This window comes from Phyllostomus hastatus, unplaced genomic scaffold, assembly GCF_019186645.2.
Source record: "Phyllostomus hastatus isolate PE091 unplaced genomic scaffold, TTU_PhHast_1.1 phas_scaffold_129, whole genome shotgun sequence".
In the NCBI taxonomy this organism is placed as follows: domain Eukaryota; kingdom Metazoa; phylum Chordata; class Mammalia; order Chiroptera; family Phyllostomidae; genus Phyllostomus; species Phyllostomus hastatus.
The window spans coordinates 12,116,862-12,134,169 of NW_025334009.1; the positions used below are offsets into that span (position 1 = coordinate 12,116,862).

At 50.1% G+C, this 17,308-nt stretch overlaps 1 protein-coding gene across 1 annotated transcript in view; it reads left to right on the forward strand.

The window, feature by feature from the left end:
* Positions 1–7,698: 7,698 nt before the first annotated feature.
* DCLK3 (doublecortin like kinase 3) overlaps positions 7,699–17,308 on the forward strand; it is a 39,021-nt gene continuing 29,411 nt past the window's right edge. Inside the window, exon 1 of the mRNA XM_045857113.1 lies at positions 7,699–8,083. Coding sequence (XP_045713069.1) covers positions 8,002–8,083 — 82 coding nt within the window. The 5' untranslated portion in view covers positions 7,699–8,001. The remainder of the gene's footprint in view (positions 8,084–17,308) is intronic.

Below are 17,308 nucleotides of genomic sequence, written 5' to 3' on the forward strand. Positions count from 1 at the left end.
GGCTCTCTTCACTGTTTTTGACAATCTTTGTGTCCTCAGTGATTGAACATAGCAGATACCCCTGAAGTGCTTGATAATTATTCATTGGATGAATATATGAATAAATCGACCAGGGAACAAGATTTGGTGGGAGGAGCACGGGCAATGGAATCAGGCAGACCTGGGTTCCAGTTTCTTTTCTGCAACACACTAGGTTGGTGTGTAACTTCGGGTGAGTTCCTTCAGCTCTCCCATTCTCAGCTTTCCCAAGGGTTTAAAAACAGGAGACAGCTTCAGAAAAATGGCGATGGCAAGAGGGACACTGCCTCATAGAGTTACGAGATTTAAAGAAGTGACCCACTGTGGAAGCTCCTGATAGTTCGAAATGTTCATTTCTCCCTTCGCATCAGTCTTCTCTGCTGGTTGGAGGTTTTGACAGTGTTCAGGGCTGGGGTTAGTCTGGTGAGCAAGTTGGATACCGAACACGTTCCATTGAAACAGACCAATGGTCTTGAACCTGAGAATGAGGAACTTTCATTTTTTTCCCCAGAAGAGACCTCATCCTTTAAACCTAGCAATAAATAGATTAAACCTATCAATCAGTAGATTTTGGTGGCTTCTCTTCTCCATTTCACACAAAGGCAAAGCCTAGAACTGCACTGACACTATGGCAGGGACCCGCAATTTGTTTTCTGTAAAGGACCACATGATACATATTTTTGGCTTTGTGGAGCATACAGTCTCTGTTACAGGCATTTGAAAGTAGCGTAGACAATATAGCAATGACAGGTGTATCTAGCCCTGGCTGGCGTAGCTCAGTGGATTGAGCGTGGGCTGCGAACCAAAGCATCGCAGGTTCGATTCCCAGTCAGGGCACATACCTGGGTTGCAGGCCACGGCCGCCAGCAACTGCACATTGATGTTTCTCTCTTTCTCCCTCCCTTCCCTCTCTAAAAATAAATAAATAAAAAAATCCTTAAAGAAAAACTTTATCTACACAAACTGGCAGTGGGCCGGACTTGTCTGTGAGTTCCATAGAGCTGGCAGGCCACTGCCCTAGAGCGGCACCCTCCAGCTAAATCTTAAAAGGTCTGTCCACTTTCTCTCCGCTTAACTTTGAGGACAGCATCCATGTCCAAGGTGACTTCTGTCCCTTATTTGACATTAAGATGAACAGGGAGAATTTACATGATGCCAACTGAATCACTGATAAATTTATTTTAAGTATTTCTATAAGAGGCCCTAATTTAGGAATTCTTTACAGCATTCTCAGTTTCAGTGTGGCTGTCACATAGGCATGAACCATACATACATTTTGCAAATGTGAATGTGCATTTGTGTGCCTACATTTCTTATTCTGGAGTCTTAAGACTAGATAGCATTTATTTATTATCTTTGTGTTGTTTTTTGAAGGCAAGTTTGGCGATTCAAAGAGATCACATGTGTTTTTGTCTTATAGTCTAGCTTTTTTAGACTTAGGCCTACTTCAGTTTTCTAGCTGTTGTATCTAAATATAGGCAGTATTTTGAGAAATGCTGAGTAAGTTTTAAAAGTAACATAGTATCCTATGATACTTGAAATCTTGCCCTGAATCTACAACTCTACTGCAAGGACTTGAGAATGTCTTGGACTTTCCTTTTATTATTTTTGTTACAAGCAAGTTCCATGCTTGAAAGTTGATCAGTAGTTTAGCAAACGAATCTGTTTTTATTGCAGCAATACAGAAACAATGGTCTGCACCCTGCTTTTATAGCACCGAGTGCCATATTTTTGGGCATCAGGATGGCCCAGATGGCAATTTCAGCAGAAACTGGAAATAAATGGATTCATTTGAAAGCAAGAGCTTGTATCCAGGAAGGTAATATATTCTGATCTATTCCTTACATCACGTCTACGTACGTCTGACACACAGTTATCTGAACGAGAGTGAGAAGACAGATTACACGCATTGAGGACACCCACAAGAAACCCTATATTTTATCTCAGGCAGTAGTTCTGACTTCTTCCTTTTTGACACCTTGCACTAGTGTGTGGACTCGGGTCACACGCGGTGAGTCACACCAGACGGAGACATCCGGGCTGACATCAAAGGAGATGAGAATCTTGGGCTGCGTGGAATGTGCCAGTGACGGGGTCAGTTGTCAGCACTGGGGAGAGATCAGATGGGCTGCGACACAGTCGCTTCAAACACCCTAGTTTCCACCGGTTGGGAGGGCCGAACAGTTAGGGTTTGAATCATGGCTTGGCGGTTCACCCTCTGCGAGGAGGCTGCACAGGGGCAGATGGAGCAGTGTACGGGGAGAGACGGCGGCCGAGACAGAGCAAGGAACTTGCAGAAGCCGGAGCTCTGAGTCTCCACGGGGGATGGCAGGAGGGCAGGGTTAACAGGCAGCCAAGACCAGAGGTTGAAGGGCCTGGAAAATCATTCTAAGGGGTTTAGATTTTGATTCTCAGGGGTCATAGAGACCCTGGCAGGTCTTCAGTGGGAAAATTCTGTAGATCCTAGAGAGGAACATGGAGGGTGATTTCCTTGTCTCCAGTGAGGCTGATGATCGAAGGGGAGGACCTAGGGATGTTGCTGAGGGCTTGCTCAGGACGGGCCAGATGCGATGCCATGAGGCTGTGAGCGAGGCAGGGGCGGGGACATGGGAGGGGACCAAGGAGGGAACAGCGGTTGTACAAGTGCAGTTGACATTAATTTCTGGGTTGTGATGTGGAAAACTGAACTAAACAAGACTAAGAATCCAATAGGAGGAACAGGTCTGGGGGGAAAGGTGAGGGGTTTTGTTTCGGATATGGTGTAAGAGGTGCCTGTGAGACAGAGGTCTGGGTGGTGGGCAACTGAGCTGGGGTTTGAGAGAGAGGAGATGAAATGGGACTGAAGTTAAAACTAAGAGCTACGATAAAATCGCCCAGGGAGTCGTTCCCTCCTGGGCAGCTTGAAGATCAGCCGCCATTGTGAACGGCCCAGTCACTGCCCCAGTCACTGCCCGGACAAGGAAGTTCATGGCCAACAGGCGACTTCAGTGGAAAGAAACGGTCATTGACGTCCTTCCCCCTGGGAAGGAAAAAGTACTTAAGACAGAGATTAAAAACAAACAAACAAAAACTAGCCAAAGTTTATGAGGCCACACCAGATGCTATCTTTGTGTTTGGATTCAGAACTCATTTGGCGGGGCAGGGGGAGGGGAGAGGGTGGTGCAAGACAACCGGCTTTGGTTAATTTACGATCCTTTGAATTGTGCAGAGAAACGCGAACCCAGACACAGGCTGGCCAGGCTCAGCTGCAGGAGGAGAAGAGCTCGAGAACACAGAGAGAGGAGCGCTGGGTCAGGATGGGGGAATGCAGGGGACTGCCAAGGCCAATGTTGGTGCTGCGAGAAGTCAGCTGGAGACGGACCAGGGAGGAGTAAGGATTCCTCAGTGACTTCGTCTGTGGTGGCCGTGCAACTTTTCGTGAGAAGATTGGTAAACTAAGAACTTAAAAAGAATATAAGATTACCCAGGGAGAGTTTACTAAAGACAAGAATAAATCCCTAAGAAATAGCAATGTAAAAGCTGGATGAAAGGAAGAGACCCAGGACGTGGAAAAAATGTTGGCTTTAGGGAGATGGGGCAGATTCGAAAGCAGCCAGATCTGCAGAGGTCAGGAAAGGGGAGAGTTCCGAGACTGGCCCCACGCTGCAGTGAGAGGAGGCACAACTAGGACTAGGAGGCACAACTATGCTCATCGAGTTTGGCGGAGAGGAGGTCGTTAGCAATGCAGCAGAGCAGTAGTGCAGGAAGACGGGAGATACTCTGCAGATGATGGGAGTAAAGACAGAGAATGTGAAGTGGTCTCTCCAGAAGTCTACCTGGGGGAGGAGGGCGAGAGATGGTGGCAGCTGGGGGTGGCGGGCACCTGGCAATGTTCTATGGACATGACAAATGTAAAGTGTCAGGGAAGAAAATACACAGCAGATTTGTTAGAATAGTGATCTGTGCAAGGTTCTGAAGTTTTCTCCTTTCCCAGAATCTCAGTCTGGAGTCACCCTGGGTAATGCTGGGAAGTAGAGAAATTTCTCACAAAGGCTCCGCCATCCCTTTGCTAGTCTCCTCCCGTCGAAGTCTCTCCTACACACACACACACACACACACACACACACACACACACACACACACAGGTCTCCCACCAGGCTTGACTTCCTGGAGATGCTTCTAGCTCCTTCCTCAACAAAGCCTACCCCGTGTCCTGGATATGCCTGTCAATTTCTTCCCTAAGTAATTTCCCCTCCTGGCTTGAAACGTCCTATGCAGGGAGGCGGTCATTCCGGCTCTCTAGCCTCCACCTCTGTTGATACTTCTCCTGGCCTCTTTCACGCAGAGCTGCCTCTTTCACGCAGAGCCAGGACTGTGTGCGCCAGGGTAGACGCTCAGCCCAAAGCAGCCAATCCTGTGCTTGGCCAGTGGTTTACATGGCCTGGTCAGAATAAATAAACTGGGCCGGTTATATTCTGTCCCTGGAGAAACTGGATTCTGAGGTGTAGCGATTTGAGTCAAGTCACGAGGTGCTGGCCAGTTCGCTTTTGGATGTCTGTGAGTTTCTTCAAATAGCCTTAAAATATCCCGTGCTCCCTGCCACGTGAACTCCTTGACTGAAATTCCGCTCACTTGCAACCAAAGCTGCTCAGACGCCTTGACTGGACTGCTAGGGCTTGTTCCGCCCTCTTTAGCTATGCTAAGTGAGTGGCTAGTTAAGTGGTTCACTATAAACGTGATGTTCCTTTTGTTTTGCATTGAATGATTGCAAATGTGTATGTCAGTGTTTCTCTTAACATGAACTTACCAGCAGGTGGAAGTTCAGGTCTGCTGCACGTTTCTCCACATTTTTTTTTCTGGGACAGGCAGCTACCTGGGTGGGCCATTGACAGGAGCACACAAGGGCAAATCAGACCACAGGTGTACATTCCAACCCTCCGCGCTCTCTGTGTCCCATAACATCCCATTGGCCGAAGTCAGTAAGCCTGAAACCAAGGTTAGGGGAGTACTCTCCAGGTGCCACAAACGGTGGTCGTCTAATTCTATTCAGGGGTAGAGTGAAGACTTGAAAGTAATAATCCAACCTACTTGCAGACACTATGTCTGAAATGCAGACCAAAGAAGAAGGTTGAGAGGGACAAAGGAGGCTGTGGCCAAGCAGCTCCATTGGTTAGAGCATCATCCCGATACGCCAAGGTTGTGGGTTGGTCCCTCGCTAGGGTACGTTCAAGAAGCAACCAATGAATGCATCAATAAGTGGAATGACAAACTGATGTTTCTCTCTCTCCCTCTCTCTCTCTGTCTCTCTCTCTCTCTCTCATCAATTAAGAGAGACAGAGAGACAGGAGTGCCCTATTAACAGCATTGGCATCTTGAAGGAGCCCATCTGAAGCTCTGACACGACACTTCCAATGCTATTTCATTGGCCAGAAACTTTTCCTATAGCCATTCCTGGCTGCCAGGGAGACTGGGAAGCCTGTTCTTTATTCTAGGTTGCAGTGTGCTCAGCTAGAACTCAGCGTCTGGTACTAGGGCAGAAGGACAGAATGGGGGTTTGAGTAGGCACCGAGCAGTGTCTTCCATGGTGCTCACCAAGGTGCATCGTGTTTATCCCTCAGTGCTGGGAGGTAACCTGGTTACTTACGGTGCTCACTGTGATGGTTTAAAGCGTATAGCTAATCAACATGTAAACAATTACCTAGCCAGTAATTACACACTGCTGGACGGCTGCTCTTGCAAAACATCCATTTTCTCCTCCACGAAAGTCAAACTATGTCCTAAAACAATGTATTTAAGTTTTATTTACTCCTAAAATATAAACAAGAGGGTCAGGAAGCGTGGCTGTAAAGGATTCAAAAAAGACAGTGTTTCAGTACATCAGGCATGCTTGCGCCAACAGAACATTCCAGATACGGCAGTCCCCTCTCCTGCAGGGGGCGTGTGTTCCGTGACCACCCCCTGCACCCTGTGGGTGCCTGAAGCTGCAGACGATGCCAAACCCTGCATATACGACATCTTCTCCTATCCATACCTACTTCTGATAACGTTTAATTTATAAATCGGGCACAGTGAGAGATGACCAACGATAACAGCTAAAAATGGAACAGTTACAGCAATATGAGTTGGGGCCATTAGTCAGTAAAATAAGGGGACTTGACCGCATGCACTGTGACACCACTGCAGTCGATCTGATAACCAAGGGGGCTACTAAGTAGCTGAAGGGAGCCAAGTGAGTCTGCTCAGCGTGGTTGGTGAGTGCTGGGCGGGGGGAGGCTGTGCATCTCGGGTGGGGCGGGGTGGGGCGGGGCGGGAGAGTCTCAGGCTTCATCACGCTACTCAGAGCGATGCACAATTTCAAACTCACTCATTGTTTGTTTCTGGACATTAAACAAATTTAATATTTGGGGGGCGATGGTGGATGGTGGGTAACCGAAATCCTGGGAAGTAAAACCAGGGGTAAAGAGGGGCTACTGTAGGCTTTTCTCATGGTTACCTGGTCAGGGGGGCCCTACTTAAAATCACAACGCTCCCCACTTCTTGACCGTTTCATTATTTGTCTCAGCACCCACCCCCATCCCATCACCACTAGAAGTCAGTGACTTGGAGGCAGGTCATTGGTCACTTGTTCTCTGCTGGGGACCTGGAATTGCTGAAAATGGTTCTTGATGATCATCTCGGCCATCAGAGGAGCTAGGAGCGGAAGCTCCTTTTCACGCAGTGGCTTCCGAAGGCTGTCACGGCCATTTGTGACGCCGAGGCGAGGAGTCCGAGAAGAAAGGGCAGTGTGCCGGAAGTGGCCACGTGGAAGCCTGGAAGGGGTGACTGGGTCCTCAGGCTATCCCTGAGAAGCTGAAGCGACACCCAGCAGCCTTCTCTTACCTGTTGTTACCTGTGAGAACGAGAAAGACCCTGGTCAGCTGGGAGGTGACCCTTACGCTCAGCTCAGCTCAGCCTTGGTGTCCTGTTGGATACAGACGGTGTCACAGAACACCAACGTTGGACAAAGCCCCTCTGGGACTTGATGGATTGAGGCAAAATCAAGACCACCGCTGTAGGCATGTCCATGGACATGTGCAGAGGTGGGCACGGGCTTTTCCTGTGAGCTCATCACCTCTGCCAGCAGCGGCCGGGGAGTCGTTCCCCACACCACCCCCATCTCTGCCACTGTAACCTACAGACCCCGAGGACCCACAGCTATGGGGGCTGGGCAGGTGGTGCTGGGAAGGGGTGGAAGGGGTCTAACAGGGGAAGGGACGTTGGGCAGCTTTTAGATGGCACCAGGAGGACACAGGCTGGAGGGGTGTTTTGCAGCCTGTGTCTCTCAGGCCACGGTGTGGACCGGAGTGTGAGCCGGCCTTTAAATCTGAGGGGCAACAAGGATGCAGGGCAGCTGCTGGACCCAGAGTGAGAGCGGCAGTCGTGGGAACCGGGTGGGAGGGAGGGAGGGAGTGGTGTGGGAAGTCTGGACTCTGCCAGGAGGGGCTCGGGTTGCCGGGGTGCTGGGGACCTCTTCGTCTGCGAATGAGCGAGAGCGTGGGCGCACGGTCAAAGCCAGACCTTGCCTGGCTCCAGTGTGGGCTGGGCAGGGAAGGAGTGCGGAAAGGCTGGCAGGGCGGGGAGGGGCGGGGCGAGGCGGGACAGCCGGCGGTCCCCCGGGCCACCTTCAGCGGCTCACAGGCAAAGTAGTGGGTGTGAGTTCAGGTTCAAAGGCGGGCCCGCCTCCTCTCCAGGGACCCCGCGGCGCGCACCGCCAGCCCAGCGCAGAGCGAGGGAGCTGCGGCGGGCGCGCGGTTGCTAAGCCCAGCGCCCCCGGAGACGTTCCGGGTACTCGTCGCCCGCGCGGCGCGGCGCGGGGCGGGCAGCGGGAGGGATAGAGGAGAGAGGTGGGCGCGGGCTCGTGGCGGCTCGCGTCGCGCCCCGCCTCCCCGCGCCCGCTGGACCGTCCGGCCACTGCCCCGCGCTCCCACAGCAGAGCCCGGCGCTCCCGGAGCCGACCACCGCACCATGCCGGCCGCCGCGCCCACCCCGCACCCGCCGCCGCCCCCGGCGCGGCCGGCCCCCGGCTGCCCCACGCGGCCTGCCCAGGGTAAGTGCCTTGCGTGGGGGTGGGAGCACTCCTGTCGCCCGGACTTGAGACCCCGCTCCGTTCGGGGTGCTGCAGTAGTGCCAGACACAGGGGGGTGCCAGACCTGCGGGGGTGCCCGAAGTGCGCCCCGTGTGTGTGTGTGTGTGTGTGTGTGTGTGTGTGTGTGTGTGTGTGTGTGAGCGCGCGCGTCTGCACCACCTGAAACTCGCTTGCTCGGGGACAGTGCCGTCCGGAGCCGGTTTCCAATCCCTCGCCAGCCGGCGGGGCCTCCTTAAGAAAGGCGTGGGCATCTTGTGAGGTGCGGGGGGGACTTCAGAGGAGGGAAGGCTCTGGAGAGGGAGCTGACATTTACTGGGCATCTCAACCTGCCCGATGCTGTCTCTCAAGCCGACCTCGTTCCATTCTCCGCACAAACCGGTAGGGGAAGTATCCCCGTTTGTCGCTTGAGAAAACAGAGGCGCCCAGACTCTTGACTTGCTCAAGACCACGTGACTGGATAGCGGTGGGGCTGGGATGTGAACCCCGACCACCAGAGCCCGCTGACCCAGCTAAAGGACAGGAAGCTCTCCTTGGTACTAGATGGAGAAATGCACAGAGGATCTCAAGACAAGCAGACAAAGCATTTGGGAATTAACAACAACAACAAAGGAGTTTGTGCAATAGCCCATCAATTTCAAATACAGGAGAGCATTTACACTGCTTTCCAAGTCTGGCTCTAGGGGGCGGTGTTGTGAGGCGGGGAGGAGACCACAGGAGTGCTGGGCAGAGGCGTCTGGGGACACCTTTTCAGAGTGTCCACCTGTTGGGAGTGGGGGGTGAGAAGTTGTGGAGGGAACTCAGTTGTTATTCATCCCCAAGTTAGTCATCCCTCCACCTCTCCCCCTCCCTGTTGGCACCATTCCCTTCTCTTTCCCCGACGGGTGGTCCAGGATGACAGCTGTCAAACAGAAGCGCAGTCCTGCCTTCATCGCTGTCTTTCCTGGAGAGTTTTGTCACTAGGGGAGCCTGTGCTTTGATGGCTGTGAGGGGCTGTGGAGTTGGTCCAGGCAACTGCTTGCAGGGCTGAGCCGTTGGGCCAGCACTGAGCAAACGCAATCTCAGTCAGTGGGACTTCTGCAGCAGGAGCCCAGCAGGGAGCTTGTCCTTCGAGGACAGCAAGAAATGGGCCCCAGAATGTAAAGAAGGAAAAGGATGTTGGATTTGCCTGGCAGCCCAACATCAGAAAAGCGTTTCAGGTGAATGTTTGGATTGCTTTGGATGGTGCCCTAAAATGCTTCCCCGGAGAAAGGACAGAGAGGCAGAACAGGGTTTTGGGAAGCTGCTCAGTAACTCATTGCATTTAGCTTGGGGAGGTCCTAGGGTCACGGTCTTTGATGGCGAGCTGAAGGGAGTGCAGGAAGGGTAAGGGTCCCCGCCTGAGAACCCACGAGGCTTCAGAGTGACAGAGATGGAGTCTTCACGCTATTTTGGCCAAAACTTGGGCAAACTTGGAGAAAGAAATATTGGACAGTGGACTGTCCTAGGTGCTTCCGGGCTACACTGTCTCCCCTCCGAGACCTTCCCCATCTTTGTGCGTGTTGGTGCCCCGGTCCCAAATGCCAGCCCCTCCTCTTGGTTGGAGGATAACCTTGGGCCGCCGGAGTCAGCTTGGTCTGGAGGAAGTGAGAGCAAGGAGCGCCTGGGAATTGACATCTCCCCTGGGGGCAGCCCCTGGCCAAGGACTGGGAGGTGCTGGAGTATAAATAGTCCAGCTCCCTTCCCCTTGGCTGGGACACTGCGGCGTGACCCGCCTTGTCTCCAGAGACCCGCTGTGCAGCTGTGTCTGTTGACTTCCGTGGGTCTTTGCTGGCCTTGCGTTTCTTTCTTCTCTCAGTTCTTCAATCCCCTACCAGCTTTTCCTAGTAATACTTACTAGTAAAATATCTTTATAGGGATTCTCATTGCAAGACCTGATTCTAGAGAACCCAACAAAAAACATGGACCCTCTCACTCTCAACATTTTGTTTTTCTCCCCAGGGATCCGAGGGAAGCTGCATCACTAGTCATGGGCAGCCGTGCTGGCCTGCAGAACGCCTTTGTGTGAATTTGCTCAAGGGGCCTCCTTCCGAGCAGATGGAGCCCTGTGCCCAGGCACAGGTTTAGCAAGCAGGGAGGGGTGCAGCGCCCATCAGCCGCCTCATCTGGGTGCCTGTGGTGGTGCACACAGTGCCCAGCAGAAGCGGTGGCGTGGGGCTTGGGTGCTGTGCTCAGAAAAGCACAATACAGCTGGTACCCAACTTCTCTGAGCCTCAGAGTTACTTAGTTGTCCCAAGAGCTCATTTCTCGGCTTCTCTCACCCCTCTTTTTTCCAGTTCAAGGCGTTTCCTAAGTGTTTTCCTGAATATTTGAATACTACAGGCACGTGTTTTGCTTTTCTCTGGTGAAGTGTCGACCTGGTTAAATGTCTTAGCTTCCTTCGAAAGCCAATAAGGGGCCGGAAAAAGGCTGTCTTGACCAGTGGACTCACAATCCCACAAGTGCAGGGGGTGGGTGGTACCTGGTCAGGGAAGGCGGGCAGTTCTCCACCCACCTGGCCTTCCAGCGGGCTCTGCCTGGTGCTGGGCTCCTTGTGTTGGGTTTGGATGGGCTGCTGTAGCCAGAGGCTCTTTCCCGATGAGGTTTCCTTTCCTTGCATCCATGGGGCCATTTTATCTGGTACCAGAGTTTCCCTACGTTTTCCTTTGGTGGCCTCCGGTGAGTGTCTAAATTTGGCCCATCCGCTGCTAAAGCAGAGCCCTTTTTGAAGATGCGTATGTGGGGGCGTTCTTTGAAAAGGGTGTTTCTTTTGCAATGACCTGTTATTGTAGGTCAGAAGAAGGAAATACAGGGAGAGTGGCAGAGTGGGGAAGAAATCTGTCCTGGGAACCAGGGAGCTGAGCTCCTTCCCCAGAGATCTGAGGCTTCCTCGTTACCTGGGGGCAAGTCGTCGACTTCTCTGGGAACCTCAGTGTCGTCACCTCTATTTACTTAATAATAATTGTCCAGCCAAGCTCAGAGGGTTGTTTGATGATCAAAAGGGGAAATGTTTTCATTGTCTCATCAAACAATTATTGAGCAAGCCCATCAACCCCGTATCCAGGAGAACCGGCAGTCTCTCAGGGACAGTGGTGTCTGTGTAGGCGTCACGGTGTAGGTAGTGAGTGAGGGAAGAGAGAGAGCACCAGTTCGGTGGCTGGATGAAGGGACAGGGAGGTCTCCAGAGCTGCTCGGGCTGGTCTTGCGGGCTCGGGGTTCACAGAACTTTGTGAATGGCAAGGTGCCGTGTGGTGTGTGTTTATGGGGGTCAGAGCTCTTGAGTCCGTCAGATGTGCCTTCACATCTTGGCTCTGAAGTTTCAAAGCTGTGTGGTTCTGGGCAAGGTACTCAACAGCTCTGGGCCTCAGTTTCCTATGGATAAACTAGTCATCACGATCATGTTCTGAGAATTTAGTGATGTAAAGCTCTTAGGAGATATTATTACAAATGCAAATTTGTGATTTGCTATTGCTATTTGTTATTTGCTATTGTAATTTGTTATTGCTATTAAAGTTACCTCGTAGGCTGGAGAGATTCTGTCTGGGTGCCTTGGGTGAGTGCTTCTCAAATTCTGCTTCAGGAGGTCTGGGGTGGAGCCTGAGGTTCTGCCTTTCTCACTAGCTCCTTGGTCCTGTAGGTGTTGCTTGTGTGAGGACCACATTTTGAGTACAAGGCGCTAGGCTGCTCCTCCCAGGTACACTCTGAATCCTTTGTGGGAACTGAAGGACACTGTATTTGGGGAGAAGATGGGGGGTATTCAGGCTTTTTTGCAGGTCTGGCCTGGGGCTGGGGCAGAGACAGCTGGCACTAGCTGCTGTTGAGTGCCAGCACCTAAAGGTGTTCCCTTTAGGGGGTCATGGATCTAACCCAACTTCCTTCAAGCGCCTTAGGACCAGCCCTGCTGGAGGAAGTTCATCCTGCCCAAATGGTCAAATGCTGCCTACTTCTCCTGCATGCCGGCTTTAAGGGTATAGAGATGAATATGTCACTGACCCTTCTCCAATGTGGTTTGGGGTGAAGGGGGGGACAGGCGTGTAAACATGGTGAGATAAGCTTTCTGCAGAGTTCCTGGGTAATGGTGATAGGGGTTCAGAGGGTTGGAAAAGGGAGGAAAACTTCCTGGTGGTGATTGTATCTGAACTGGGTTTTGAAGGATGAATCACAGTGGCAGAATGGGGTGCGGGGGGAGTGGAAGTATATGGGGAATGGCATTGCAGGATTAAGGAACAGCATGTGCAAAGGTCAGCTGTCTTGCCATAGCTAGGTGTGTTCAAATCCTTGAACTAAGAGTTATTTGAAACATGGAGTATTCTGGAAGGGGCTTAGACAGGGAGGTGATTCCTGACGATGTATTAGTCAGCATAGGTCAAGCTCTGCTGCAGTAACAAATCAACTTCATTATACTAGTAGCGCAGGGCAACAAAGGTTACTTACTTCTCACTCATACTGCGTGTCCCTCACAGGTCAGTGGAGGGCCAAATTGATGCAGCTTCCCCCCAGCTTGCAGGTACACCTTTTGGAGCATGTGGTCTATGGAATCACCCACGTTAGGAAGAGGTATTGGGAAGGTTGCTCTCTGGCTGTTCTGTGCTTCAGTATGGAACTGATGAATTACTGCTGATGTCCACAGCCCATTGGCCAGAGCTCATTGTGAGGGGCCTAGGAAATGATGGGGGTATGGATGGAAAGGTCAGAGAACATCATTGTCTCTCCCACCCATACCTTGTTATGGGTATTAAGTCTCCCTGGGAAGGCCAGAATTTCTCAAATGGGAGTCATATGTGGATTCCTTTAAGGAAAAAAAAATCTTGTAGATTCTTAGTAGTGGCTTCAGTTATTTTATTATAATGCAATTCAAATGTGCAGGTAGTAATCGATAGATCTAAACTCCTTATGTGCAGAGCTTGCCTGTGACCATAACACCACAACAAATGTGTAAGTAAAATATCAACACAACTGTAAATGCAGTACATTCAGGTGAACTGCGTGAATTCAATGTGATGGGTGAGGCTATTTTTGCGAAAATGAAATCACTGTGTCTGATTCTAAAAATGATTGCTTAGGTTCTCATGGATTTAGTATGCTGTGTGCTATGCCCCGTGAGTTGTGTGATGGCCAATTCTCCCATCAGTTTCCTCTGTATAAAGTCCTATTTGCTATTTTTCTCATTAGCCCGTGACAGTTAAAATAGTATTTCTTGTTACCAACTACACCATCAGCGCAAGGACACATACGGTGAAATAATGTGGCAGCACTGGGTCATCACATGGTCAGTTGGGTGACCCGGAACACGTTTCTATTGATGATCTTGAAAAAGGTGATCATGGAAATGAAAGCACAAAGTTACACAGGAAATAATTTTAGAGACCACCTGAGCCCCTAGAAGATGCCTGAGGCTCCCCTGGAGTTTGAGAAGCAGGTGGAAAACCTCTAGAGTGTTGTACGAAGGGGGAGAGATGACCCGCTCTGTGGTTTAGAGACATCGCTTTGTCCAGGCTGGTGGGCGGGTGAGGCGTGGGAGGGAGGCCGGAGGCAGATGGTCTGGGTCAGATGTACCGAGGGTGGGCTGTAAGGCGGTAAGTAGTTAAGGTGCCAGATCTGAGAGGCATTTTGGAGGTGGAATCCACAGGACTGGGAGATTGATTGGCTTTAGGGGTTGAGTGAAGAGGAGTCAGAGATGACTCATAGTCATGGGGATTGGGGATCAGGGCAGTTGGTGGTGCCACTGACCAAGGCCAGGACCGGAAGGAAGAGAAGAGCTCAAGGTTGGAGCTGTGATCGCCATAGTCGTTACCCCATCTGTCGTAACTGACCCGAACTGTTCTAAACCAGTTTCCGAGGAACTACTGCGTTTTGCAGTGTCTGTTTTATCTTCCCCACGATATTTAATTAGCGTTCATTTGGATGATAGGAGTGGCTTTGTTAGCCTTCCTATTGTGCCTGCTGAAGAGGGTTCTGGCAGCATTTTGCCTAATTAATCACACACTTTTTTGTCTTCCACGTGTTTGGAGAAAGTGGAAAAAAAATGAGAAACTTGTTGATGGTTTTGAGTAGAAGCTGTCATACTAGGTAAGGTGAGATTAGCCATCCACCTTCAGTCATTAAGAGCACCAACAAAAGACTTTCTACTCTGTGTTTTTGGACAGAGACACTCAATATTCTCTGGGGAAAGGGCAGACTCGGTGCTGATTAAATGATCTCTAGGCAATTACATAACAAGGAATGTGGAAACTCAGCACTCTGGGGAGCTGGAGGGCAAGCAAAGAACACCAGGCCACCGAAACAAACAAAAATGTCACACGCTGAAAACGAAGCCCTGTGGTCGTTAGAATAAAATCTTGTGGTAATTAAAGCTTTCGGCAGTGAATAATTTAAAAGGTAACCTGGTGTTTCCTCTTTGTATGAATTATTAACCTAATGCACCAACTGATGGAAGCAACGTGAGCTGGAAGTGGCTTTGACCCTGACTGGTCTCACTCGCGACAAACTTTTACTTGTCTCTTGGCCTTGGAACGGGCCTCCCCTTCATGGCAGAGCCTCCGAGGACCTCCGGGAGATGTGTGACCTGCCCCTGCCACATCTCTTCGGTACTTGTGATGAATGATTCCTAAGCAAGTGCTTACCTGTCACCCCCAGAGACCACGCACCACTCAAGGACAGGCACGCTGTGTTTTCATCTTGGAATCACCCCATATGAGCAGACCATGTTTCCCGACAGCCATCCCCACACCCACGAGCTAGTCCAGGTGCCTTTCACAAAGCATCTTTGGGTCTCAGGGCTGGTTGGAGGAGCAGATTTCCCAGCAATAATAGCCTCAGTTTAAGAGTCTCTTTGCAGGAATGCATTGGACAAAGCTGGTTGTTCAACTTATTCCAGATACTGACTTTGTTTCAGATTGGCTGCACCCAGAATCCAGTGGAGTTTGCATCTCTATGTCTGTGGCAGGACAGTTGGTGCTCCCCAGATATCATTTGTCCCTTCTTTAGCAGATGTTGTCATTCCCTGTCCATACTCCCTGTTCTGATGGTTTCCCTGCAGTCCGCTGCAACCCTTTTTGAGGGCTTTCTCTGGCTGCTGGGCCATGGTTGGCTCATTCTTGGGAAAGACCAGAAGTGCCGGACACCAACTAGGATGATGAAGCTGATTTGTTACTGCAGCAGAGCTTAGCCTATGCTGGCTAATACATCCTTAGGAACTGAGCTCTGCCTCTCTGACCAAGCTCTTCCTAGCATACTCCATGCTCCAAACAGCAAGGACTTGAACACATCAAACTGTTTCCTGACACCCTATCTTTGCATATGCTGTTCCTTAATCCTAGGAGCAGCCCTCAACCACTAATGGAAGGGAACAACAGGTGAATAAGTACCCCAGTTTCCTCGCCCCTCTGCTGGGACAACCCTTGGGCACATTCTCCCCATTTTCCCCAGAAGTTCCCAGCACAGCTGAGCCCAGGTTGCCCTCGGCAGTCACCTGCTCAGTCATGCTGCTGGATTGCCTCATTGCGTCACTCTCCTCCAGCGCTTCCTGGATCACCTCCCAAATAAACTCATATTCTTGCCCCAGGCCTGGCTTTTGGGAGAGTCCAGCCCAAGACCCTTTCGGTTTGGTGGGGGCCCCTGCACTTTGGGTGGAAGAGCTGTGTGTCATTCTCAGTTAAGGTCCAGGGCACTGCCATCGTGTCTGTCCCACGGCTCAGCTACCTTGGGCCCCACATTGGAAGTCACAGGAACAGGAAGCTTTGATTACAGAAGCTACTGAGCATCTTGGCATTCATGGTCTGCGGTGCCTTCCTACCTGGCATCAGCACTGTCCTTGGGGTGCTGATATATAAGCGAGTGCATTTCACACCTCCGTCCTGCGTGATACAGAAGAACTTTGGGGATTTCTTACTTGTGATCTTCTTTAATGCTTCCAATTTCCAAACTTGTTCTCTCTTCAGTGGTTCGATTGATATTAAAGTACAATTTATTTCTGTGTGTCCATGGCTTTTACTTAGTCTGCAATTGATTTGGATATATACTTGTGAAATAAAAATCCAAATTCATTTTATTTCAAAGTTATTAGCCAATTATTTCAACACTGAATAAAAATTATTTTAACTTCCTGAATAGTTTATAATGATCTTTTATTATACACTAAATTCTCTGGTGGAGAGGTATCTATTTTGGGGCTATGGTTTTCTTTTTGCTTAAACTCAGCTATTCTTGTATAAGTACCAAGACGTTATAATTACAGCCCTGTAAAATATTTTACTATCTTTATTACTCATTACTCATTTCCCTCCTGTCTTCCCTCAACAATTGCATTAGCGCTTACATTGCATCAAACCCACGGATTACGGTGGGATGGAATCGATGTGTTTATTAGGTTTTTCATTTTGGAATGGACAGTCCTTGAAACGGGTCTTCTATGTCTTCTCTCAGTTTTGTAGCTTTCCTTATGTTGAGCATATATGTTTCTTGCTAAAGTCATTCCTAGGACTTCTTTATATGGTGACATTATACATGCTCTTATTTTTAAGTTGTACAATGTTTCCCAGCTGGTTATTGCTGTTATATAGGAAAGTGTAATATACATATATGTGATTATACATTTTTTTTGCCTTATAGCCATGCACTTTCTAATTATATTGTGAAGTAAAAACATATAAAGCTATCTCATGGCATTCCATGTACTCTAATTGTTTTTCTGGAACAATAAATAGATGCATTCTAGAACTGCAGTAAATTAGGGGAAGGGGGGAGTAAGGGATAGAGAGGAGGGTACACAAGGAATCTGGCAGGCGGTAGGACTCACAGAATCCCACCCCCCAGTGCAGGTGCCGAGTTCCAGACGCCACGGCAACGGACAGCGTGGGTTCATCCCTTTTCTCTTTGAGTCGTAAATTCTCTTGAGAATTTACACTGTGCTTTGTAGGTGTCTTGGACTGGTCCGAGACCTCACTAGCCCCGACATCCTGGTCTCCCCTTAGCCGACTGACACTTGTTAGTAAGAACATGTTTATATTTGCGTCTGGCTAGTAAAAGATAATGTCAGGACGCCAGCCCTTCAGGGATGCTGAAGACAGGCCTGGCAGGCCAGACCGGTTCCTGTCAGTCAAAATGAGAGGATGCTGGAGCCCTGCTCAGGGTCTCACCTTGTGTTTGAATCATTGGACGTATTAATTCAAA